This window comes from Cetorhinus maximus, chromosome 15, assembly GCF_964194155.1.
Source record: "Cetorhinus maximus chromosome 15, sCetMax3.hap1.1, whole genome shotgun sequence".
Taxonomy (NCBI): Eukaryota; Metazoa; Chordata; class Chondrichthyes; order Lamniformes; family Cetorhinidae; genus Cetorhinus; species Cetorhinus maximus.
The window spans coordinates 80,477,507-80,505,462 of NC_135893.1; the positions used below are offsets into that span (position 1 = coordinate 80,477,507).

Genomic DNA, 27,956 nt, shown 5'->3' on the forward strand with positions numbered 1-27,956 from the left:
GGTTATACCGCCCCTTCACTGTGCCAGCTGCGGCTCAATTGGTAGCCCTGTGGCCTCTGAGTCAAAAGGTTGTGGTTTCAAAAAACACTCCAGGATCTGAGCACATGACGCTGGGTTGACATTCCATTGCAGTACTGCAGGAGCACTGCACAGTCACAGGTGTCATTCTGTGGATGAGATATTAAACCGAGGTCTTGCCTACACTCTCAGGTAAGCATGAAAGATTCCATGTCATTTTTTTGAAGAAGTGCAGGGAAGATTTTCTGCTGCTCTGGCCAATCTTTATAACGAAACCAACATTTAAAATTATTTATCTGATTGTTTATTTCATTGTTGCTTGTGAGAACTTACTGTGTGCAAGCTGGCAGCTGCATTTCCAACACTACAACTACTCTTTGAAAGTAATTCATTGGCTGTTAAGGGTGATGGAATATCCTGAAAGGCCATACAGTTTTTCTATTTTCATTACTCAGCACTTATAACTTTGAGATATGTAGAAAATAGTTTAACAGTCAGATATTCTTATAATCTGTATGCTTTATTAGAGTTTTAACAACTTATGCATGTATTATCATCAGCGTTGGAAGGGTGTATTGCGAACTTTCATTGGTTTTATCAGGGAGTATGAAATGTTTTATTGGAAAGTGTGGATATGGGAGGATGTTCGCAAGATGCAGGCATCAATTCATTGCCCTGCCCAAATTATTCTCAAGGAGTAGTGATGGTGGCTGTCTCCTTGAACCGCTGCAATCTTTGCACTGATTGGTGTTTTCACAATGGTGATGGGTAGGGAATTCCAGGACATTGGCTCAACAACAATGGGCTGAATTTTAACACACAAAGAGGGTGGGTTGGGTTCTGGTGAGTTGCTAAAGATCTGAAACATGAGCCCAGCCTGCCGACCTCCGGTTTTAATGGAGGCAGGACATGGGACAAGCAGCCAACCCACACGAAGGAGGCCTTTTGGAACTTTAAATATTTAAATGAGCTGACAGCCTCTTATTTAAGCTGTTTCCCAGGCTTTGGGCCACTAGGCAGTGGAAGGGAGATGAAGACAGCTTTAAAATGGTAAGTGCCCTTACAACACTACATGTGGGCCAGAAGGAGCAGGAGCCAGACAAAGACCCCTAGGATCTGGGTCATTCCCCCTCCTACATCATTGATTGAACCTACTCGATCCTGCAGCCTGCGGACTACTCCAAAGTCCTTCCCATCCAACTGGAAAGCAACCCTGTCAATCAGGTTAATTTCAAGCAGAAAACTCCAGATACAACTTTACATGCAGGGAAATTCGGAACTTTGCCACTTTGCTGCCTATGTGACTCACCGCTGTTAATATCCTAGTCTATGGAGTAACGGCAATATATATCCAAGTCAGAATGATGTGTGAGTTGCGAGTGGGAAAGCTTGGAGATTATGAAGTTTTCACAACTTTGTTGCTCTTGTCCTTCATGGTGATGTAGATCACAGTAACTTTGGCAAGTTATAGAATCATTGCATCATTGAATGGTTACAGCATAGAAGCATTTGTCCCGTCATGTGCATGTGCAACTCAACTAACTCCAATCCCCTGCCTTTTCCCCATAGCCCTGCAAATTTCTTTTCTTCAGATAATTATCCAATGCCCTTTTGAATGCCACAATTGAATCAGCCTCCACCACACTCTATGGCAATGTATTTCACATCCTAACCACGGACTGCGTCAAAGAGTTTTTCCTCATGTTTCCAATGCTTCTTTTGCCAATCACCTTAAGTTGGTGTCCTCTGGTTCTTGATCCTTCTACTAATAGGAATAGTTTCTCCCATCTACTCTGCCCACACCCCCTCAAGATTTTGAACACTTCTATCAAATCTCCTCTTAATCTTCTCTTCTCTAAGGAGAACAGCTCCAGCTTCTCCAATCGATCATTTAACTGAACTTCCTCATCCCTGGAACCATTTCTGCACCGTCTCTAATGCGCTCACATCTTTCCTAAAGTGTGGTGCATAGAACTGGACACGATACTCCAGTTGAGGCAGAAGTAGTGTCCCTTATAGTTTTACCATAACTTTCTTGCTTGTATGTTCTATTTATAAATCTCAGAATTCCATACGCTTTATTGAAGACCTTCTCAACCTGCTCTGCCACCTTCAATGATTTATGCATATACCACCACCTCAGATCCCTCTGCTCCTACACTCCCTTTAGAATACCCTTTATTTTATATTCCCCCTCACTCTTTCTACCGATATGAATAGTTTTACACCTCTCTGCATTAGATTTCATCTGCCACTTGCCTGCCCATTCCACCAGCCTGTCTAAGTCTTTCAAAATTGATCACTATTCTCCTGACAGTTCATAGTGGTACATTGTGTAGATTGTACATTCTACTGCCCTTGATGGATGTGGTGGGGATTGAATCCAGTGGCAGCATTACTGAGGGTGTGATAAATTGGATGATTGTGGTGTACTGCATGACATAACACATTGAAGGATGGGGAAATGGTATATTGGAGCATGCGGTATTGAAGAATGTGGGTATTAGAGGATGTGATGTTTAGAAGTATGTGAAAATGTAGGATTTGGAATATTAGAGGATGTAATAAAGAAGAACATGCATTTATGTAACACATTTTACCATCTCAGGGTGTCCCAAAGCATTTTACAAACAATGACGTTTTTTTAAATGTTGTTATTGTTGTAAACATAAACAGGAAAAGATGGTAATAAATTTGCACACCCCAAGCTCTCACAAACAGCAATGAGATAATGAACCAATAATCGGTTTTCGTGATGTCAGTTGAACGATAAAAGTTGGCCAGCATGTCAGTTCTTCTGCGAATAGTGCCATGCGCTCTTTTACGTCCATCTGAGAGTGCAGAAAGGACCTTGGTACTGGGGTGTTAGACCAGATTATGTGCTCAAGTCCCTGAAGTGGACTGGAAGCAGCAACTTATCACAGAGGTGAGAGTCTTACTACTGAGGCAAGGCTGACACCTTTATCAGAGGGTGCCATATATCAGGGGGTCGAACAGAAGGTGTAGTATATCAGAGGGTGTTGAGAATCAGTGGGTGCAGTGCACTGAAAAGTGAGGAAGGTAAATTGGAGGGTGCAGTATAATGAAGGGTGAGAGGGTGTATCAGAGGGAATAGTATATTCAAGGGTATGATATAGCAGAAGGTACAGTATATTGGAGGGTGAGGAAGTTATATTGGATGGCATGGTGTATTGGCGAGTGATGAGGATATATTGAAGGTTATAATGTATTGGAGGGAGAGGAAGGTATATTGAACGGTATGGTGTATTGGAGAGTGAGGAGGTATATTAGAGGGTATAGTGTATTGGAGGGAGAGGAAGGTATATTGGTGGGTATGGTGTATTGGAGAATGAGAGGGGTTTATTGGAAAGTATAGTTTATTGGAGGGTGAGGCGGGTATAATGGATGCTACAGTATATTGGAGGGTGAAGAGGGTATATTGGATGCTACAGGATATTGGAGGGTGAGGAGGGTATATTGGATGCTACAGTATATTGGAGGGTGAGGAGGGTACATTGGATGGTACAGTATACTGGAGGGTGTATTGGAGGGTACAATATATTGGAGGATGGGGAGACTATATTAGAGGGTACAGTATATTGGAGGGTGAGGAGGGTATATTGGATGGTACAGTATATTAGAGGTTACAGTATAGTTGGAGGACTGCTATTACAGCTCCCCTGGTGAGGAGATCAAGGGAGTATTGAAAAGGAAATGTTTCATTAGGCTGAAGGGTTGCGTGTCAAACAGCGAATTTTACAATGCTAATGTGCTTTGTAAAATCTAATTGAAATTGGATATTTTCAAATCACAGTTCGAAATACACAATGTTAACAGATAACTTGCTGCATGCCAAATGCTTTGTCTGCTTATAAAAGTCCTGGAACCTGTCCATATTTACACTCTGTGTTCAGCACAGCTGTCAGGCTTACATAGACCACCACGTTTTGTCTCATATGTTAGTCATAACAGGCAAAAACAGAGGTATGGTGGACTTCAATGGGGATAGCCAGCCAACTAATGGGTAGGACATGGTGAGTATGTCCTTCTGTCAGATACTACCGGGCTCTGTGATCAGACAACAAAGCTTCTGTAGCGGCCTGACCTTCACCCCAGAGAAAGAGACTCATGACCACATTTAGAAAAGGATTAAGCAATCTGAAAAGCATATTCAGCCAACAACTTGTGTAATATGCTAAGCTGAATATCATGTTGTTTCCTGCCTCTAGTTCCCTCCTTACAGTTTAACGCCCTTCAGCCTGTTCTGAAAGGTAAATATTTTGAACCCAAAGTGTATTTACATTGTGGCCCATGATGCTTCTCACAGAGTTTTTTTTTCTGAATGAGTCGATCAGGCTTTCCCACATTTCCCTTTTTTCTCTTTGCGTTGGAATTTCCGAAGTCTTCTTGTCCACACATCCCGCCACTGAATGACGAGGCTGTTCTTATCAGCCACAAGGCCTCCAAGCCTCTCAGACACGCTGTCAATGTTCCCCATCACGAGGTACTTTTTGGTCATTTGGATCTTTGGGCACTTGCAGGCCAAGTCTTTCATATTAATCCACAGGAACTGGTCTGCCCGTTTAATCTTCTCATCTCTGCTTCGATAAACTGACACGATATTCACGGTGAACTTTGCCCATTCACTCACTGTCTCCATATCCAGGACATTAACCTGAACCGCTGGAAAAGGATAACAGAGAAGTTAGTCTGCTTTCAGTTCAGAGACATTCGAGAGTTTTAAAGCATCTGACAATCATTAACATCTCTTCACTAGCATCCAAAAAAACGCTTCAGAAAAACTATGGGCCTGTTTCCTGACAAAAAAAAACTTTAGAAACGAGTAAGAATTCTTTCAAAATCCTCATTAATTTTCTATTTTTAAACTAACTAGCACCATCTGTTGAAAGCCTTCTTATTACATCTTGAGCTGGTCTGCAGCTGCTGAATTGCCAGTTGGTACAAGGTACATAACACAACGCTAGGTCCCAGCTTTGATCTCAGCTGGTGTGTGACAACACTCTTAAACCAGGGATAGAGAAATATATCCTATCACTGTGGGGAACCACAGGCTCTAATTGATGTCCCATCACTCTGGGATCGGATATTGATTTGGAAGCTAATTAACTAATAGCTATCAGATCATATCCATTTATTTCTATTTGCGCCGTCAATTCATCTATCTTGTCACAAATGCTGCAAGCACTAAGATAAAGAGCCTTTAATTCTGTGGTTTTACCATTTTTCCCTACTATGACTCTATTTAATGGTGCACTGATATGTTTGCATGCTCTGCCCCTTCCTGTTACACTCTGGTTATCATTACCCATATCGCTATCCTGAATTATTGTCCTTTCACTTTACCTTGAACCTCTCAGTTCTGAATCATAGAAATTTACATCACAGAAGAAGGACATTCAATCCATCGTGATTGGCTTGAGCTGGCTCTTTGAAAAGGCAGTCACCCTCGGTCCCACATTCCAGCATATTGTTTATAACCCTGCAGGTTCATTATCCTCAAGTACCTATGCAACTCAAATTATGGAATCAGCTTCCACCACCTTTTCCGGTTGAACATTCCAATCCTAACAACTGTAAGAACATTTCTCCTCATCTCTCCTCTAGATCTTTTTCCAATCATTTTGAATCCATGACCTCTGATATTGACCCAGCGCCAGCAGGATTAATTTTTCTCTATCTATTCTATCCAAACTTCTCATCATCTTAAACCTCTATTAGGTCAGCTTTTAACCTTCTCTGTTCTAAGGAGAACAGTCCTAATGTTTTCAAACTCTCCTTATAACTGAAATCCCTGGTAACATCCTGTTAAACCTCCCCTGTACCCTATCTAAGGCCTTTACATCTAAATTGTGGTGGCCAGAGTTAGTTTATTCTTTCACATGATGTGGGCATCACTGGCTAGGTCAGCATTTATCACTGATCCCTAACTGTCATTGAGAAGGTGGTGGTGAGCCGCCATCGTGAATTGCTGCAGTCCATGTGGCGTAGGTTAGTGCTGTTAGGAAGGGAGTTCCAGGATTTTGACCCAGCGACAGTGAAGGAATGGCAATATAGTACCAAATCAGGATGGTGTGTGGCTTGGAGGGGAACTTGCAGGTGATAGTGTTCCCATGCATCTGCTGCCCTTGTCCTTCTAGATGGTAGAGGTTGTGGGTTTGGAAGGTTATGTCGAAGGAGCCTTGGTGAGTTGCTGCAGTGCATCTTGTAGATGGCACACACTGCTGCCATGGTGCATCGTGGTGGAGGGAGTGAACATTTAAGGCGGCGGATGGGGTGCCAATCAAGCAGGCTACTTTTCCCTGGATTGCCCACAATACTCCAACTATGGCCTAGCCAGTAATTTATGAAGTTTTAGCATGCTGTCTTTGCTTTTATATTCTATTGCTTAATTTATAAACCCAAGTGACACCAATGCATTTTGGCCACATTATTAACTTGCCCAGCCACCTTTAAGAATTTCTATTTATGGACACAAAGGTAAGTCTCTCTGCTCATCTACACTTTTCAAAATCATGGAAATGAAGGAAATGGCAGAGGCTTTGAATAGGCACTTTGTATCTTTCTTCACAGTAGAAGGCAATAAAAGGATCCCAATAATAGTAGAAAATTAAAGGGGCAAAAGTTGGAGGGAAGGTGGTGGCATTGGAAGACCTTCAAACAACACCACCCCAGAGAAAAAGTACTAGGAAAACTAATGGGACTAAAGTTCCCTGGACTTGATGATCTGCATCCAAGGGTCATAAAATAAATGGCTGCAGACAATGGTTGCAATGGTTGTAATATTCCAAAATTCCCTAGATTGTGGAAAGGTCCCAGGTTGAAAATCTGCAATTGTAACACCACTATTCAAGGAGGGAAGCAGGAAACTATAGGTTTATATAGGCTATAGTTAGCCTAACACCTGTCATTCAGAAAATGCTGGAATCCATTATTAAGGAAGTAATAGCAAGACATTTAGAAAATCATATTACAATCAAGCAGAATCAACATGGTTTTATGAAAAGGAAATCACATTTGACAAATTTATTAGAGGAGATAACAAACACAGTGAATAAAGGGAAACAAGTACATGTTGAGTGGAATTTTCCAGTACTGCCAGTGGCGGGTTTCATGGCAGGCGGGAGCGGAAAATGTGGAGTGAGGCCAAAGGTCAGATTCCTGCTGGCGGAAAAGGGAGTTGGAATTTTCCCCTCGCCACTTTCATGACGGGATGATGGCGGGTCAGCTTTCCCACCGATCCCTGCCAGGAAGGCTATTTGCATGCATTAGCTTGTCATGAATACTCATTAAAAATGCAACTCGCCAGGATCAAGCTCTCTCTCCCGATTACGTGCCACAGGAAGTTAGACAGGTCTTAATCCTTCTAACCATACTGCTAAGTCTTAGTGGATCCCCAAAATCCACAGCAGAGGTGGAGGCAGCCTGTTCACTGCTACACTCTGTTGGCTTTGATAACTTTGGCAGGCGTCCTCTGGAGGGCTGAGGCCGGGAGGGCCTTAGCCTGCTTTGGATCTCCTGCTGTGGGGCAGGTGCACCCTCCTTGGCTTGTACAGCTAGAGGTGGTGGGGTCACAGGCAGAGGGAATTGGGATTGGCTGAACACTCATGGAGTCACCTGAGTGGATGGTCCCAGGGTGTCCAGCTGCTGGTCTTCCTCCCTGTGGGTGCCCAAGGGCCCCTGCCTGAATCCCTGAGGACAAATGGCACCTGGAGGGAGGTCGAGATGCCCCGTCCCCCTCTCTCCTAGCCACTGATGAATCCCACCAATGTCTATAGCAATGGAGCGAAGGTCCGAGTCCAAATCCGGCAGAACCTGCTAGACCAAGGTCTCCATGGTGACCGCCACCCTTCCCATGGAGACTTTGAAGTGCTCACATGTCGGAGCCACAACATTAGATAGAACGCGGACAGACTCCTCCATCCTTCGTTTTAGTCTGTAGGCTGCCTGTCACAACTCTGCTTGATGTCTTTGCATCTCCAACATGTTTCCAGAGGCTCATCATCTGACTCGGACTCAGCGGGTGGCTGTTCTCCAGCAGTCCTCTGAGTACCAGAGAGCTGCACTGTCACTGCCTCCGACTGCTGCGGAGACGTGTCTGTGAGGTGTTCCCCAGAATGTAACCCCAAGCCTAATCTAGAACTATGACCCACTTGGGCGTGAATCTCTGCTGGTGGATGCTGCAGGTGAATGCTGTGACTAGTCTTCTTCAACTGGCTCCTCAGCATCCTCCTCTGAGGTTGGTTGGGGCTAATGTTTCCTGCAGGTCTGCCTGGATCTACTGCTACTTGTAAGAGAGCTAAACCTTGGTGCACTCTTCTTGTTCCTTGGGGCCATCTCCAGAACTTCCAGCCACACAGCTAGGCTGCAGAAAGCAGTAATATGCGGGTTTGGGTAGTGTTTAAATATGATGCCAGGAACTTCGACCCCATGAGGTGACGGCAGGCGGACGAATCAGTGCCCACCCTGCCACATGATTCAGTGAGCAGCTCGCTTATGCATAATTAATGAGGCTTCAAGCAGAAGATCAGGCATGAGAACCCGACCTGCCGATCAGCAGGAAACTCGTAGTAATCCTGCTCGCCACTGTACTTAGTCTCCAGAGCTGAAAATTCTGCCCGTAGTGTATTTGGATTTCCAAAGGGCATTTGATATGCTACCACATAAGGTACCACATATGGCACAAGATAAGAATTCATGGTGTTGCGATACAATGTTAGCACGGATAAAGGATTGGCTAGCTAACAGGAAACAGAGAATCAGGATAAATGGGTCATTTTCAGGTTGGCAAACTGTAACTCGTGGAGTGCCATAGGGATCAGTGCTGAAGCCTCAATTATTTATCATCTCTATTAATGGCTTGGATGAAGGAATCAAGTATATTGTACCAGATCTGCTGATGATACAAAGATAGGTAGGAAAGCAAGTTGTGAGGAGGGTACAAAGAATCAGCAATGAGACATAGATAGGTTAAGTGAATGAGCAAAAATTTGGCAAGTAGAGTATTAAGTGGAAAAATGTGAGATTGTCCACTTTAGTGCGAAGAATAGTACTGTAAAGCAGAATATTATTTAGATGGAGAGAGACTACACAATGTTGTGGTACAGAGGGATCTGGGTTTCCTCGTATATGAATCACAAAAAGTTAGCATGCAGATACGGCAAGTTATTTGGAAGGCAAGTGGAATGTTGACCTTTATTGCAAGGGGGATGGAACATAAAAGTAGAGAAGCTTTGCTACAACTGGTAAGACCACACCTAAAGTTAAGAACATCATTCAGAAGATAAACGAAGCCAAATGGAGATAGCCTGGGCATGTTGCTTGATAAATTGATAACAGATGGACAAAAATATTAATGGAGTTGCAGCCAAGAACAGGAATGGGAAGAAGGTGGAAACATAGAAGAATTTGAAGAGATAACATAATACCATACTTGGGAATTATATGGGCAAAAAAGCAAGGAATAGAGATGAATGGATAAAGCAAGTGGAGGGTTACATCCTACACTGGATAAACACAGCCTAAATGATGATGATGATATTTGCATTGGAGGCAGTTCAGAGAAGGTTCACTAGGTTGATTCCAGGGATGAAGGAGTTAGCTTATGAGGAAATATCTTGCAGGTTGAGCCTATACTCATTGGAGTTTAGAAGAATGAGAGGCGATCTTATTGAAATATGTAAGATTCTGAAGGGTCTTGACATGGCAGATGCTGAGAGGATGTTTCTCCTCCTGGAATATCTCGAACTAGGGGGTACAGTTTCTGAATGTAGGGTCTCCCAGTTAGGATGGAGATGAGGAGGAATTCTTTTCTTGGAAAGTAATTAATCTTTGGATTTCTCTACCCCAGAGAGCTGTGGAGCCTGGGGCATTAAATATATTCAAGGCTAAGTTAGACAGGTTTTTGATCTACATGGGAAGCAAAGGTTATGGGGGACAGGCGGGAAAATGGAGTTGAAGCTACCATCAGATCAGCCATGATTGTATTGAATGGCAGAATAGGCTTCGGAGCTACTCCTGCTCCTATTTCTTATGTTCTTAGGCTCTTATATTGTGATGACCCATGTGCTAGGAAAAGCCTGTATTTTCTTTTGTGAAAGAAAAGAACCAAGTGCACTGGGAAGTATTTTGAAAGAGGGTTAATTAGTTTCCTTATTATCACAGAATTAGGTTCCAAGAAATGTGTCCTGTTTCACAGGCCACTGCCATGCACTAATTATCTCCCCTTGCTTCCGCAGGCACATCTGGGAAACAGCCGACGGAGTCCATGACCCAGGGCCTCCAATCAAGCCTCAAAGAAACCTCTGAAGAGGAATCTGGAGGCACCCTCCTCGAAATCCCATCACAGTGCTCACCCACACCCTCTACCAGTGCAGAGACACACACCTCGAAGGGATCGAGCTTTACAGTAGCCTCAGGATCACAATCTGGTGAGCACATTGCAATGTCTGGTCCGCTGCAGGCAGCGGTAGGGAATTCCCAGGTGTCTGGCACTCGGAGGACTGCTGGAGGCCAGAAATTTGCTGAGATCGAATCAGGTGACAAGCTTCTGGACTTGGTCATGTCACAGTTGCTGGAGCTGCAAAGGCAAGCTCGAGAACATCAGGAAGAGATGTCCACTGCACTCCTCAGATTGCAAGGCATGATCGGAGTCCATCCGCTTTCAGGCGATAGTGCCTGCATGCCAACGCACCAAAGTCAACTCTGGTAGGATGGTGGCTGCCATGGAGACCTTGGTCCAGGGTGTCGCTCTTGCATTGCTGCGTGAGTTTAACTCCATTATTGACGCCATAGTTGGCCTCCAACAGTGTCAACACAAGAGAGCTGCAGGGCAGCTCAATCTCTATCCAGCTACCCCATCTCCTCAAGGAGTCAGCCAGGGGCCGTTAGGCACCCATAAGAAGGAGGATCAGCAGGTGTACCTCCCCTGAACAATCCATCCAGGTGACTCCGGGAGTATCCGGCCCATCCAAGTCCCCTCTTCCTGTGACCTCAGCAGCTCCAGCTCCACAGACCAAGGAGGGTGCCACTGCCACACAGCAGGACCCCGAAACCAGGCTGGGGCCCTCCAGGTGTCGGCCCTCCAGAGGATGCCCACCAAGGTCATCACAGACAGAGCGTAGCAGTCAGCAGGCTGCCTCCACCTCCGCTGTGGCCGGCCGGGGAGCACTAAGACGTAGCGACAGGTTTAGGAAAGTTAAGAAGAAGAATTAATCACTTTTCCATACTGTTCACTATTGTTAATTAACTCTCAAGGATGGTTCCTTGTTCCGATGAGCAATGTTCGTGTCACTCAGGTGTGAAACCTTTCTGCACAAGGTAAAGGCAGGCGTCTCAGTCCAGGGCTTCTTCCCTGTGCTCTGTGTGGCCTTCAGACAAGAGTGATGGTCCGGCCTCACACTCCCTGGACACATTACTGATGCCTGCACCTCGATGGTGCTTGTCATTGCTGCCAGAATGTTGTGGGCAGGCATTTCAGAGTTCTGTCATTCTCTGTGTGCTCTCAGCATCTTTAATGTGGGGCTGGCCCCCAGTGACCAGTGGCGCTGTGCTCCTGAAGGGGCCAGGTGCTGAAGGCAGACAAAGGAGCAGATACTTTTGATGTCTCATGGCTGCATCTCTATGATATGATTCTGATCACAGAGCGTAAGCGAGCTAACCTCAGCCAGACAGGAGTCAGACATTCACAGAGGATATGTGAAGATCTATGGAGTGTCCTCACTGCAAGTTGTCAACATCCTCCTGCAATCGAGTGACTATTAGGGCCTCCACTGCGTCTCCATGACAAAGTGTTATCACAGAGGCCTGAATTTTTCGCCCATCGGGTGCACGTGATCGACGGGCCTGGGAGCGGACAGGAAACGGGCCCCCAACCGCGATTGGCTCCGGACCGCGCTTTCATGCTGACTGGCCAATTAATGGCCAGCCAATGTGGAAGGCGCCCTGAGAAAGGCTCAGCACTGCAGGTGGGGGCGGAGAGAGGGCAGGCACCAACGTCACCGCGGGTGCTGGTGAGCTCTTATACTGAGCTCCCTGAAGGCAGACAACTGCCTCAGGGAGCTGCAGACCTCCACAGAATAAACAAAACAACAAAAATGCTGCAAAATACGTCCAGGCAGCACAATAAAGCACCTGAAAGCAAACCTAATTAACAAACAGTCCCCAGATATCTCTTTTTATTTTATTTCCCCACGGAGATTTCATCCCATCCTGGATCGAGGTTTGAGCAAAAATGTAAAGGCCGCCTGGCTAATTGGCCCGTCCGCCAACTGTAAAAGTGAACAGGCCATGAAAAATCGCTTTCAATTGCCTCCTTAATGGGCTTAATTGCATGCTTAATTGTTGGCAGACGTGCTTCCAACTGCCGTGCACGCCGCCGATCTGAAGGTTGCTTGCGTGTGGCTTGACATTGGGACACTCGTCCAACATCATCTCGCGCTATCTCACGTCCGTTCGGGTAAGGCGCGAACCCGCCTGCGAGGTGTAAAATTCTGCCCTGAGGTTATGTACGCTGCCATAAACCAGACAGGAGTCAAATGTTCATAGGTGCAACATGAGGATCTATGGTGTCTCCTCACTGCATGTCGTCATCATCCTTCAAAAATCTAGCAGCTATGAGGGCCTCCTGACTGTGCCTGCCTCGTCTGGCCAGTGCGAGGGCCTCATCCCCGTCATCGTCGCCTTCGAGGACCTGCTCACCCTCATTCCCATTGGTGTCCTCCTCATTGGAGGAGATCTCCGGCTCCTCCATCTCCTCCTCAGCCAGCTCCTCTTCCCATTGTAGCGCCAAATTGTAAAGTGCACAGAAGGCAACGACAATGCATGACACCGCCTGTGGGCTGTATTGCAGGGCTCCACCAGACCAGTTCAGGCACCGGAACCTTATTTTCAGCGTCTTGATGGTCTGCTCCACCAAGTTGCGAGTTGCAGCATGAGCCTCATTATAGCGTCACTCTGCTGCAGTCTGAGGCCGCTGCACGGGTGTCATTAGCCACGTCCTCTGCAAGTAGCCCTTGTCCCCGAGGAGCCATCCCTGCAGTTTCTGTGGACCCTGAAGACGTCAGGGACCTGTGACCGACTGAGAATGTAGGAGTCATGGACACTCCCTGGAAACCGTGCGCAGACCTGAAGGATGCGTTTCTGGTGGTTGGTCGCCAGCTGCACATTCAGCGAATAGAAGCCTTTACGGTTGACCATGTGTTGCGACAGAGATCTGTGCACCATGTGAGTGCGGCCGATGGCACCGGTGGGAAACCCGAGATCTGGGCAAATCCAATCGCTCTTGCATCCTGGCTGTCCTGGTCCCAGGCCAAATGCACAAAATTGTGTGCCCTTGCAAAGTTGGCATCCATGACCTCATGGATGTATTTGTGGGTGGAGGCTTGTGATATCCCACAGAGGTCACTTGTGGAGCCCTGAAAGGAGTCATTGGCATAGAAATTGAGTGCCACTTTCCAGGCCACTTGGCGCCAAATCCTGCAGTAGCTGGCAGATGTGACTGACCAGTTCTCTTGACATGCACAGTCTTCGGCGACACTGGTTGTCGGTCATCTGCAGGGATGAAAGGCGGCACCTTTAGACCAAATCGCTGTGGCTTTTTGGTGCCATTTGTGGGAGCCTCAGCCGCCCCTTCTTCCAAAGGGTGTTATTCCTCCTCTGTGCAGCCAGGTGCCTCAGTCGCTCTCTTCTCAGTCATCTTCGTTCTCTGTACCCCATGAGGCACACAGCTAGTTCATCAGGCTTCATGATGCTGATGTACTCCTCCTGCAGGATGAAAGAGAGAGACCTGTAGGTTAGCATGAGTGTACTAAGAACCTCTCTTGGTTAAGTCTGAAGGCCCCTTAATGCATCCCAGTGAGTTCTGGCCACCACTTGGATGGCCAGAGATTAGTGCACTGCATGACTGTCTGAAACCGCACCCACCTCCGCCCCACCCCACCTGACTGATTGCTGGCAGCTTTGACCATTGGTCTACATGCTGTGGTCTCAGCTCAGATGCAGGCATTCTCCTAACCCACACTGCAAGGCTGCGCTGTTAGCTTGAACCTTGGGAGAGACTGGTCCAAACTGGGATGTTGACATCGCAAGGGGCTGTGAGCGCCTCCACCTGTGACTGCTCCATGGCCAGCTTTCGCAAGGAGATTGTACAGCGTGCCCAGTCGGTCAACTGTTATGCAGTCCACAAAACACTCATCACTTTGCAGTCTGTGCCTGAGGGATGAAAAGCTCTGGAGCATTTGGTGACACTTTGATGCCTCTGCATTGCTTGAGTGGGCAGAGAAGCTAGAGACCCAACTCCAATCATATCAGTATGACTGCGCCTGAACTGCCTCAGCTGCAGATGAATGGTCACTTTATACAAGGTTTCCCTGTGGTCGCTTCCCTCGCCCGCCCCCCGACCCTGCACGTGCTTGTGCGCTACCTTCAACCGCAGGACAGCCCTTGCCACCCCCCCACAATGCACCTCAACCATAGGGCAGCCCTTGCACCCCACCCCCCAACATGCCTCAACCACAAGGTGGCCCTTGCCCCAACCACCCCCACCCACCCCCAATGCGCCTCAACCTTGAAGTCCAACAGGTGACCTGGGCGAGCGCACCTCAAAGTTACTGTGTACTCACCTACGAGTTCCCCTCAAAGTGCAGCCTGCCAAGTGCACGCTTTGTAAATGCTGTTGTGAAACATGTCAGTGTGCAATCAAGCTGATGTGGGTGGATGATCCAACTGAGGGAGATGAGTCCAGCCGGCTGGCCTTACAATGATATGCTGATCTGTTATAATGAGGTGCCCAACGTCCGATGGCAGGAAATGCGGTCTGACATTGGTGGGCGGAGAGGACAATCGCAAACTGGTTTCACGACGTTGTGAAACTGATTTTTGCCTTTCTCGCCATATTGTCCGCTCATGCCACCGAACACGCCTGGTGCCAGTGGGCACGGAAAATCCAGGCTCAAGAAATACAGGCCCAGCCTACTCAATCTCCCCTTATACTTTGAGCCAGTGAAGTGAACTTTTGTTGCACTCCATCTAGGGCAATATATCCTTCCTTATGTAAGGAGACCAAAACTGTACATTGTACTCCAGGTGTGGTCTCACCAATGCCCTATATAATTGTAATAAGACTTCTATACTCTTATACTCCAATCCCTTTGTAACAGTATCTAACATAGAATTTGCTTCCCTAATTGCCTTCTGTACCTACATGCTCACCTTCTGTAATTCAAGTACAAGGATATCCACTCTCCTCTGAATGCAAACATTTCCTGGTCTCTCAACATTCAAAAAAAATGCTGCATTTTAAAAATGTTCCTACCAAAGTGGATAACTTCACATTTCACTACAATGTATTCCAACTGTCATGTTCTTGCTCACTCACGTAACCTGTCTATATCCCTTTTGCAGCCTCTTCCCATTCTCCTTGCCACTTACTTTCCCACTTAATTTTGTATCATCAGCAAACTTGGATATGTTACACTGAGTCTCCACATTTAAGTTATTAATATAGATTGTAAATAACTGAGGCCCAAGTAACGATTCTTGTGGTTCCTCACGAGTTACAGCCTGCCAACCTGAAAATGTCCCGTTTATTCTTAGTCTCTGTTTCCTGTCCATTAACCATTCCTCAATCCATGCTAATATATTACCCCCAAAACCCATGAGTCCTAAGTTTGTCTAATAATCTCTTTTGCAGCACCTCATTGAATGCTTTTTGAAAATCCAAATACACCACATTCACCGATTCCTCTTATCCATCTTACGAGTTACTTCCTTAAAAAGCTAACAGGTTTGTCAAACACAATTTCCCTTTCATAAATCCATGTTGACTCTGCTTAATCATATTTTGATTTTCTAAGTTCCTAATAATACATTCTAGTATTTTGCCTACTACTGATCTTGATTTAACTGGTCCATTGTTCCCTGTTTAACCAAGGTTTGATACAAGTTTAATATGGCTTCTCTGATTTTTAATTCTATCCTACTAGGAATGAACAGCAGTGTTTTGTTTGCATTTTATGACCTTATTATCCTGCATCACTATTTTTAGTATTTTGCGTATCTCTACCCCCAGATCCCTCTGCTCCTCTTCCCCATTTAAACACTCATTATCCAAGGAGCCTGTGACCTCCTTCTTCCTCCCAAAATTCCCCACCTCATACTTGCCTGCATTGAAGTTCATTTGCAAATTACATGCCTATTCTGCAAGTTTAATAATATGCTCTAAGAGTCAGAGAGTCATTTACAGCACAGAAGGAAGCCATTCAGGCCAATCAAGTCCATGCCAGCTCACTGTGGAGCAATCCAGTCAGTCCCAATCCTCCCACTCTATCCACATAGCCTGCAAGTTTATTTCTCTCAAGTTCCTGAAATGATTCAACTTCAAAATTGGTAAAATGGGGGAATTTTCCAAGGCACTTGGAGATGGATTTGGAGGAAGGATTTGGCAAATTCAGGGACAAACAGGCTAGTTTGCTAACAAGTTCCTCTCTCCGTCTACATTGCTCAAGGGCTGGCTGGGTCCGATGCAAGCAAACTGCACATCTGTGAAGGATGAGAAGCCAATTTATGTCCACTAACAGGTAGTTAAGATATCAATTTTCAGTGATTTTCCCAGCACAAGGCAATTTTGACAGTGTTGCAATAGGTGCCTCTTGTACTTTGTCGCAGACTTCCTCCGCATTAAGTATTCTTACCCAAGGCCAATTTGGTATGGTCCATAAATTTTGAAATTGTACTTCCTATTCTTGAGTCCAATTTGTTTATGTAAGTGGTGAGTAACAGTTGTCCCAGCACTGATCCTTTTGGAAGACCACTTTCCACTTTTTGCCTAAGTAACTACCATTAACCCCTGCTCTCTATTTTTTCATTCATAGTCAGCTTGCTAACCATTCTAATACTTGTCCTCTGACATTATGTGCTCTGACCTTAGTCATGAGTCTACTATCTAGCACCTTATCAATGGCCTTTTGAGAAGACAAATAGATTACATCTACCACATTACCCTTGTCTCCTCTTGCTGTTATTTCTTCAAGGTGTTCATTAAGGTTGGTCAAAACTGACCCTTCCTTTCAAACTCTGTGCAGATTAGTTTTTATTACATTTTTGGTTTCCAGATGATTTTATAATTGAGGTTCATTACTGTGGAATCACAAGGTCTAATCAACATACATCACTGGACAATTGCAGTGTTCGTGTTGCAATGTTACTCAGAGCAAGCCTTGATTTGAGCATTATTTGGAACTAGCACGTAACAGTGTATGAAATGATGTAGCTTACCATAGTCTTTCTTGCAGTATTTTTTCATGTTGATCTTCAGGTTTCCTTTCACAGGTTTGCAGTAGGATTCACAGTCTGGGAAGGAGATAAAAGGAACATGTATATCAGGGTGATACAATGTGTCCTAGGTCTCATCTTCCATGTTTTAGTGACACTATGGCTTAAACTCCCATAGTTCTTGAAACTTTGCTCCATTCTCTTTACTCTAATATCATGAAGTGTTTAAAATACTCTTGATTATCCTTCCATTAAAAGCAGATTAAATGATGCAGCTCTCCACACCTTGTATTGCAGCCAACAAATAATCATTTATTTCTAATTATTCTTCAGAGAATTTTTTAAAAACTCTTTGCTATTATTATTTCCCTCCCAAAAAGAACTTGCAGTTTTACTGGCACACACTGCGTCCTATAAATGCACCTTTTGTTAGAGGCAGCTGCACTGAGCCTGAAGGTATTTGTGTGGCTTATTCACATTACAGGCAATGCACAGTTTGCCAAGCTTTGTTCAGCATTAATTACTGGACCTTTCACTCATAATTTGTCATTAATAAGCTCAATGCTGCCTGGTGAAAAGAGAGCGAGTGATTGATACCTGGACAGTTCCCTTCTTTCACTGCTTGTAAGTCTGCAAGCTTCTGATGTGGTGTGAGGTGCTGCTGTTACATCTTTCAGCTGAACCCAATTTGGGTTCGGTGTTCTTGTGCTGTGACGCTGGGATGAGAGTCCTGCTGTTAGCAATGCTGTGTGAAGCACTTTATCTTCCAGTGCTTCCTTTCCCTTTTTATTATCATCCTCCTCAGTTATAAGTGATAAGGTACAGACCACGGGTGCTGGGGTCAGGACCCAGGGATACTGGGGTCTGGTCCCATGGATGCTGCACACATTCCTTGGTCCTCACTGTAGTTTCCATTCTTTATATCCAAGCTGGATAATAAATGTTTCAGGCTCTCTGACCATAGAGAGCCTCTCTTCAGCCACCATCAATGCACTCACACTTTTCAACAGAGGAACCTGACTTGTAATGAGGCACAGGAATGTTGGCTGATTTCCACTCTCTAGCCCAGAAATAATGAAAGGAAATGTGACAAATTACAATCTTAATGTAACCAGCTTGCACAGTACTTAACAGTGAAATAATCAACACCCAGGAAGCCATCAGAGATTATTACCATTTGTTTTCTAATGGAAAAAAGGAAAGATAAACATGGCATAATGATTCTCAATACCAGAAAATATTTTCTTCACAATTTTTAAAAATAAAATCTGGGTGACTGATTGAATCAAACGTTGCATTTCCATAATAGAAACGTAGGTCTGAAGCAACCCTGACTCTTGCAGAATAATTTTTCAAAATTACTCCTTCACAGAACGTGGGCATGATCGGCTGGGCCAGTATATATTGCCTTTCCCTAATTTCCTTTGAGAAGGTGGTGATGAGCTGCCTTCTTGAACCGCTGTAGTCCAGGTGGTGTTAATACATCCACAGTGCTGTTAGGAAAAGAGTTCCAGTATTTTGATCCAGTGATAGTGAAGAAATGGTGAAATAGTTCCAAGACAGGATGGTGAGTGAGTTGGAGGGGAACCTGCAGGTAGTGGTGGTCCCATGCATCTGCTGCCCTTGTCCTTCTATGTGGTAGAAGTAATGGGTTTGGACGGTGCTGTCGAAGGAACCTTGGTGATTTGCTGCAGTGCATCTTGTAGGTAGTACACACTGCAGCCAGGGCAGCTGGTGGAGAGAGTAACCTTTAAAGATGGTGGATAGGCTGCCTTCAAGTGGGCTGCTTTGTCCTGGGTGGTGTTGAGCTTCTTGAGTGTTGCTGGAGTTGCACTCACCAGGCTAGTAGAGAGTATTCTATCACACTCCTGACTTGTGCCTTGTAATTGGCAGACAGGCTTTAGGGAGGTCAGAAGAAGGAGTGTTCACTGCAGAATTTCCAGTCTCTGGCTGGCACTTGTATATATAACTGGCCCAGTTCAGCTTCTGGTCAATGGTAACCCCCCAGGATATTGATAGTGGGGGTTTCAACGATGGTAATGCCATTGAATCTTTCTTGGTAGACATGGTAATTGCCTGCCACTTGTGTGACATGAATGTTACTTGCTACTTATCAGATCAAGCCTGAATGTTCTTCAAGTCTTGCTGCATGTGGGAATGGACTGCTTTGTTTTTTGAGAAGTTACAAATAAATCTGAGTTTAGCAAACAGTGAACATCCCCATTCCTGACTTTTGATGGAAGGAATGTCATTGATGAAGCAGCTGAACATGATTGGGCCTAGTACACCACCTGAGAAACTCCTGCAGTGATGTCCTGGGGCTGAGATGATTGGCCTCCAATAACCACAACCATCTTCCTTTGTGCTAGGTATGGCTTCAATCAGTGGAGAACTTTCCCACTGATTCACCTTGGCTTCAATTTTACTCAGGGTTATGCATGCCACACTCAGTCAAATACCGCCTTAATGTCAAGGGCAGTCATTTCCTCATCACCTCTGGAATTCAGCTCTATTTTCATCGAAGCCGACCAGAATAAATCCAATCTAGCCAATTACCGCCCTATTCGTCTACTCTTAAAGTCAGCAAAGTGATGGAAGGTGCCTGCAACAGTGCTAATAAGTGACAATTACTTAGCAATAACTTGCTCACCAGCATGTTTGGACCAAGGCTGTAATGAGGTCTGGAGCCGGGTTCCCTTGGTGGAACCCAAATGGAGAACTGGTGAGCACCTTCCATCACTTTGCTGAAGATTACGAGCAGACTAATAGGGTGGTAATTGGCTGGATTGGATTTATACTGGTTGGCTTTGATGTGTGAAATCCTCTGACTGAGGATCCCAGTTCAGTGTTGTCATCTTCACATGGAACAGGAGTCCCAACCAGGCTCCAAGGAGATAGGGAGAGAAATCGACCCTGTTAAAAGTGGCATCAACTAGATGCCTGAACACACCTCATCTAGTACAGGAAGATTCTGGCCATGAGTTTAGAGTGAATATCAGTGGCTTATGGAATTCCTACTAGTTACAGAGTGTTATGCATATCATTACCAGTTACATATGGACTATCAGTGAATTGCTGAACTACTGTGGATTATGAGGGGTATCTTGAATATTAACAGTATTATAATTAGATACCAATTGTATTTCAGGAATATACAATTAGTTTCTGGTGGAATCAATTTTCTTCCAACCACTACTTTCCAGGTTTATTTAGTTCCATTCAAATATTTACAATCTATAAAAATATCTTAGTTGAAGAGACAGAGAGTAATGTATCCAAGTTTGCTGTTAATACAAAGCCAGGTAGGAGTATAAGTTGGGAGGAAGACACGAAGAGGCTGTAAAGAGATATAGACAGCTTAACTGAATGGGCAACACGTGGCAGATGGAATATAATGTGGGGAAGTGTGAGGTTACTCACTATGGTAGGAAAGATAGAAAAGAAGAATATTTTTATTGGTTGAGAAACCCAGACATATTGGTATTCATAGGGTTCTTCTATCCTTGTACATGAATCACAAAAGTTAACATAAAGGTACAGCAAGCAAATGGAAAGCAAATGGTACATCAGTTTTTATTACAAAGGGATTGGAGTATGAGTAAAAGAGTTAAAAATTGGATAAGACCCATAAGCGAACACAGAGATTATGATGAGAGATTACCAATGCCCTAGCGAAGTGATATAGGCAGCACACAAACTTCATGCAGGGTTCCAAGGTTCATGCAAGATGAGCACGCCACTTAGCGAGGCTGTACCTCTTAAAGTTAGGATGCATTCTGGCTCCAGCAGGGGTAGGAAATGCCTGGGAGAGACTTTGTGAGCAGGAAGAAAGCTGAGAAATGGAGCAGCAGGCCAGAGTTCCCTGGTTCTCTACCTCCCAGGTTCTCCAAAGCAACACTGGAGGCCTTAGTGATAAAGGTGAAAAGGAAAAAAAGGCCATCTTTTCACAGGTGGCCAAGAGACTGTGTGGATGAACATTGAAAAGGGAATGGGAGCAGATAGCTATGGAGGTCAGTGCAAGGAGTCTGGCTCTTACAACCTGGCTATAGTACCAAAAAAGATTCAATAACCTCACAATTGTCAAGGTCAGTGAATGCACTTTCCTGCCCACTACATCACCAACCCCATACGCCAGCCTCATACGCTTCGCAATGCACCACATCCCTCTCAACAATCTTTAGAAATCAGGACTGATGCCTAACATTCAAATGCTGCATTGCACGCTCACATATTTATCAATGTTGCAAGTCTTACACCCACATCTCACAACTTCCCCTTCAGATCTCTGCCCAACCACAGCGTTGTGATTACCACCACGGGTAGGGCAAGAAGGCAGGACCCGAATTAACCTCAGTTGGAGCGGGGATCAAACCGCATGCTGTAGGCACCAATGTGATGGACACTGGCCATCCAGCCAACTGAGGCAACTGGCCCCCCAAGGACTCAAAGCTGCTGTGGCAACATACATTTTTACATGCATGTTGTAGCCTGGAGGTATGGATAGTGATGATAGAGGCTCCAGGAATCTCTCCCACTCTTACCACCTGCTCCAGGAATCTCTCCCACTCTTACCACCTGCCATTGTCATGTGTTGGAGGGGTTTGTAGATTGATATTCAACTTGTTTGGTCACATTATGAATGCACCTTCCTTGGTCATCAAGTCCTGGAGTGGAACTTGAACCCAGAGCGTCTGGCTCGGAGGCAGGTACACTACTCACTGCGCCACAAGACCTCCTCAGCTGCCACATACTTCCAACTAATTCAGCTATGGCAAGTAGATCATACAAACACCTTGCAACATGCTCATTGACATCTTTCCTTCTCTCCTGCAGGACAAGGTCACACATCATAGAAGGGAGTAGCAGATAACTCCTGCATCTTTTGAGCCACTTTGAGGAGACTTGTGGCATTACAGCTAAGTCCTCAGGACCAGACTCCTCGCACTGACCTCTATGCCTATCTGCTCCCTTTCCCTTTTCAGTGTTCATGTATGGGGTCTTGAGAGCATGTGTGGAAAGATGATCTCTTTCTTCTTTTTCATCATCATCACTAAGGCCTCCATCAGAGAACCTGAAAACCCTCCCTTCCTGCCTGTTGCTCCATTTCTCAGCTTTCTTCCTGCTCACAAAGTCTCTCCCAGGCACTTCCCAACCCTGCTGCAGCCAGAATGCACCCTAACTTTCAGAGGTACAAACTCGCTCAGCTGTGTGCTCACCTCCCATAAACCTTGGGCCCCTGCATGAAGTTTGTCTGCTGCCTATATCATTTCGATAGGGTATTGGATAATCTCTCATCATAATTCCTGTGTCCATTTATGGGTGCTGTGAATTATTTGGCCGGCAGTGACTGAGGCCATTGCAACTGGTGTCAATGAGAACATCCAGATTGATGGCATATTCCTGCTTTATGTATCTTCTCAAATCCCACTTCATCCTCATCTTGCTATCTGGCATGAAATGCAAGCTGCAGGTGGTGTGGCCATGGACCTCCTGCTTTCCATCCAACCCCACCTTCCTCAGCCCAACCTTCCCCTTCTGCATTTATGCTTTCTGATACCCAAGAGATGCCACCTGGCCAGCCTGACAATGAAGGGTGCAAGCAAGAGCAGACATTTGAAGAAGCATTGTCACTTGATGTGGCCCTCACAGCCACCAGCTCAGATACTGGCACTGTGCTTACTTTTGTGGGTAGTATAGAGCTAGGATCAGCACGTAGTGAGTCACCAAGAATGAATGGGCTGCAGCAAAGCCATGGGAAAGGATAGGGCACTTGTCAGCTTCCCGGAAGGCAAGGTTGCAGACAAGTTCTGCTGCAGAGAACTCAGATGAGGATCTTGATGTGGATCGTACAGGAGAACACTGATGAGCAGGCACACAAAGATGTTTGGTGCACTGCCAGGCCTGCCACCCAGCCTGCTGACACTATCAAGGAACATGGAGGAGTCCAACTCCAACTTGGCACCAGACTTCATGCAAAGCTTGGGGCTCATCTTTTCTAGCATGGAAGTGGTGGCCAATTCCATGGCAGCATTTGAGGGCCTAGTCTTGCTGCAGTGCCTGGTGGCCTATGTCACAGCGTCCATTTCAGCACAGACAGAAGCAACTCAACGTCTGAGTGCTGCAGTGGAAGTTCAAACTGAGATCGTGAAATCTTAGCTTGGTGCCATGCAGCTCAGATTGGCTGCAGATAGCAGTGCTCAAAGGGGTTTTCAGCTGCTCCAACGGATTACTAGGATTGCTGGTGCTGGCCCATGTGGATGCTGTGACTCTATGGAATACAAAGCCGTTGTCCTTTCCTAGGGTGACAGCATTTGTGCTCCCACCACTAGCACTATGCCAATACCATGCTGAGCTGGTGCAGTCTGTGTCCTCAAGGCTTGGAGTTGCTCAAGGGTGATTGAAAAACCATCTGCCCTCTCCCTGATTGAAAGTCAACGCCTTCCACCAGCCATGCTGCAGCCACTGTAGCAGCAATACTTAGGAACACTAGGAGAGGCAAAGAAACCCACAAAACAGGCTCTCAGGGAATGTGTAAGGGTGGTTAGTTGAGTATTATATGTATTACTGGAAGTATTATTGGATAAAATTGGTCTGGAATGGTTGGTTTGTGAAGTCTTTCATTTTAGCATTTTGACCAAGACTATGATGTCTGGAATAAAAAGATGGAAAGGTAAGGTGGTGTAGGGCAATGGTAATCTGGGGATTTCTTTCATGGGAACCGGAGACTGATGAAATGCTCATGGACAGTCTGCCCACAATATGATCACACTCAGTTGTCTCCGCTTCCTCCTTGTCCCCTTTCTCTTCCTACTGAGGTGGCTGATGAACTCCTGCCGATATAGGCTGTACCTTCATAAGGCCAGGTTATGTAGGAGGCAGTTGACCGCCGTGAATTGTGAGACACATTCTGGTGAGAACTGAAGGCCTCTCTTGAGCAGTCAAAGCAGAGGAACCAGTGTTTGAGGATACTGATGGCTTACCATATGACATTCCTGGTTGCAGCATGGGCTCCCATTGTCCGTGCACTGTCTGCATCTGGTCGGGTAGTGGAGGGGAGTCATGAGCCACTTGCAGAGAGGGTAGCCCTTGTCACTAAGCAGCTAGCCCCTGGTTCATCATGTTGGCTCAAATATAATGGGAATGGGTGACTGGCGCAGGCTAAAAGCATTGTGGTTGCTGCCAGGATACTGGGCATCAATTGACATGATGTTCTGTGCATGGTTGCACACCAACTGCACATTAAGGGAGTGAAAGCTTTTGTGGTTTTTCTGCATTTTCCTATTAAGATTCAGCATGTGCAGTCATGTGTGTGCAGTTGATGGCTCCCTGCATCATTGGGAATCCCGCTACCCTGGGAAAGCTACGTGCCCTCTGCTCCTGCTCCTGAGAGATAACTAAGAAGTACCCTTTCTCCTCGTGTGTAGGAACTCAGTCATCACCCTGAGACAGCGATGAATGATGACTGTAAGATGTTGGCAATGGTGCTGGCACCAGCCTGGAAGGATCCTAAAGTGATGAAATTGAGATGATCTTGACGGCCACTGGCAGCACCATCCTTGCCCCTGTTTGTAGCACAGAGTAGGTTGGAGGAGGTGGCACAGTTCAATGACCATCTTCTTAGTGAATCATAGCCAACTTAGACACTGCTCCTGGCCGAAGTGGAGGTAGGAGAAGTGATCTCTGAATACCCTAGATTGTTACAGCCTCCTACTGAAAGGCTTTCTCCATCTGTGCTTGGCTTCCTCCCTCTACTGCTTGTGCTCCTTTTCATGCTGCAACCTAAGAGGCAGGGCCATCGCAAGGATATTTGCTATAGGTGAACCTTCAGTTTGGCATGCACAATCCACCCTGCCTCTCAATTAACTTTTGCAAATGAATACAGTAACATGGTCCCACTCTCACACAACTGCTAAAAATTTTCAGACTCACGGGTAGTTGTTGTCTGTGGCCTGTCCTCAGCCCTCACTCTTGCCTCAGCCTCCCGAGTTCCATCCTACTGTTCTGCTTCTGCAGCACCGTGTTCCTTAGGGATTGGGGGTGTGGTGATGGGGGGTGGGGGTGGGGGGATGCGGTGGTGTGGGCAGGCTGGGAAACAGCAACTGCTGTTACCTGCTAGAAATTCCAGAGGGACAGGGAGGGAGGGAGGAGGCACTGAACTGAAACTGTATAGTGCCCTACCCCCGGACACCCGGTTAAGTTGCTCATAATAAAGTCATATTGATAATATTTTAAAGTTTCAGAATTCAGACTTCAGCTTTTTGCCACAGCGCCAGTGCCAGCATGCCCCCCCGCCCCCCGCAAACTTTGCCGTCCCAGGCAACCGCCTAGTTTCCCTGGCCCTGCCATGGGGGACTGTAACTATAGCCCCCACGAGTGATAGAAGTTTCCTGCTAATAAACCTTCAAACTCCATTGAATTCATTGCAAAAATCCAGCACCATTTCCTTCTGACTCCAGCAACTTGTGACAGCTCTTTCAGGGATGAGGGGCTTCAGTTGTGAAGATACACTGGCGATGCTGGGGTTGTTCTCCTTCAAGAAAAGATTGAGAGGAAATTTGATAGAGGTGTTCAAAATTATGAGGGGTCTGCACAGGATCGATAGAGAGAAACTGTTCTCATTGATGAATGGGTCGAGAACCAGAGGACACTGATTTAAGGTGATTGGCAAAAGAGCCAACTACGGCATGAGGAAAAACATTTTTATGCAGCAAGTGGTTAGGATCTGAAATCCCTGCCTGAGAGTGTGTTGAAGACAAATTCAATCCTGGCTTTCAACAGGGAATTGGATCTTTATTTGTAGAGAAAACAATTGTAGGGCTATGGGGAAAAGGCGGGTGAATAGGACTAGGTGAGTTGCTCTTACAGAGAGCTGACATAGACAAGACTGACTGTCTGGCCTTCTTCTGTTCTGTAACCGTTCGATGATTATATGAATCAATAACAGAGCACACACTACTTCCACCAACTCTGCAGTTGCAACAAAAGAAAGTCAGAAACATCTACCCGGAAAGTTAATGCTGGTTCTTTTGCAGAATGATAGTAATGGAGGGTGGGTGTCCTTTGTGCAACTGAACGTATGCTCAGTTGAGAGTGTTTGAGGGTGCTAACAGGGCACTTGAGGTCTGAAAAGGACAGGAGCTGTCCTTGCCCAGTGTACACAGAACAGGAACTGACCCTGACCAGCGTACACAGGATGGGAGCTGTCCCTGCCTAGTGTACACAGGATGGGAGCTGTCCTTGCCCAGTGTACACAGAACAGGAACTGACCCTGCCTAGTGTACACAGGACGGGAGCTGTCCCTGCCCAGTGTACACAGAACAGGAGCTGTCCCTGCCCAGTGTACACAGGACAGGTGCTGACCCTGCCCAATGCACACAGGCTGTGTGCTGTCCCTGCCCAATGTGCACAGCACGAGAGCTGTTCCTGCCCAGTGTACACAGGATGGGAGCTGTTCCTGCTCATGTAGACAGGACAGGAGCTGTCCCTGCTCAGTGTACACAGGATGGGAGCTGTCCCTGCCCAATGTACACAGCATGGGAGCTGACCTTGCCCAGTGTACACAGGATGGGAGCTGTCTTTGCCCAATGTACACAGGACGGGAGCTGTTCCTGCCCAATGTACACAGCATGGGAGCTGACCTTGCCCAGTGTACACAGGATGGGAGCTGTCTTTGCCCAATGTACACAGGACGGGAGCTGTTCCTGCCCAATGTACACAGCATGGGAGCTGACCTTGCCCAGTGCACATAGGGTGGGAGCTGTCTCTGCCCAGTGTACACAGCATGGGAGCTGTCCCTGCCCAGTGGACACAGGACAGGAGCTGTCCCTGCTCAGTGTACACAGCACAGGAGCTGTCCCTGCCCAGGGCACACAGGCCTGGAGCTGTCCCTGTCCAGTGTACACAGTACGTGAGCTGTCCCTGCCTAGTGAACAGAGCACCACAGAACATGGTTGGGTCTGCGTGTAACGTTGAGCCAGTAACTCAAAATTGTTGCCGAGAGTGAGGAGGGAAGTTAGGAAAAATTCTTTTCCCACTAGTTTGTTGTAGCAGGGAACGTTCTGCTACAGGGAGAGGTTAAGTGAAGGACTAAAGCAACTTATCAGAGAAAATTGGATAAGTAGTAGAACCTGAAGTTACAGGGGTGTGGGTCAAAAGAAGGGAGCGTAATTGGTTTTAGATGCTTGAGTAAAGAGGCAAAATAGACATATTGGGCCAAAAGGCCTCCTTCTGTGCTGTAAATCTCTATGTTTCAATAGTTGTATCAGGTATATCAACTCAACCAGCTAACAGCGAGTCAGGATCTGAGGACTTTCCTACGCCAGAACAGACTCCACCCGGTTATTCATTTCCTTTGTGTCCAGCAGGTGTTGTATTTCTGTAAATGTGCTACAAGTTTTATTCATGCCCCAGGGAAATGTTACCCAATGTCTGAGTATATTTTGGCCCAGACTATTGTTATTACTGAAGGGTATGTCATGCCTACATTCCTGAGGTACACCTGCTCACCATATCTGCCCGGAAAAAGCTCTGTGAATGATGGCTTTGTGCTTTGTAGCCAAACTCACACTGTTTGCAAAGCTCTCACACAAAATCAGCCCTTTTTTTTAACTTCATGCTCGGCAGGCTTGTTGATTTCTCCGTATTTAAAA

The 27,956-nt window shown here is 46.0% G+C and overlaps 1 protein-coding gene across 1 annotated transcript in view; it reads right to left on the reverse strand.

Moving 5' to 3' along the window:
- Positions 1-350: 350 nt before the first annotated feature.
- Positions 351-27,956, reverse strand: part of LOC144690862 (netrin-3-like) — a 228,483-nt gene continuing 200,877 nt past the window's right edge. Inside the window, exons 6-7 of the mRNA XM_078558711.1 lie at positions 17,311-17,385; positions 351-4,701 (exon numbers count right to left, since the gene is read on the reverse strand). Of these exons, the coding sequence (XP_078414837.1) occupies positions 4,370-4,701; positions 17,311-17,385 (407 nt within the window). The 3' untranslated portion in view covers positions 351-4,369. The remainder of the gene's footprint in view (positions 4,702-17,310; positions 17,386-27,956) is intronic.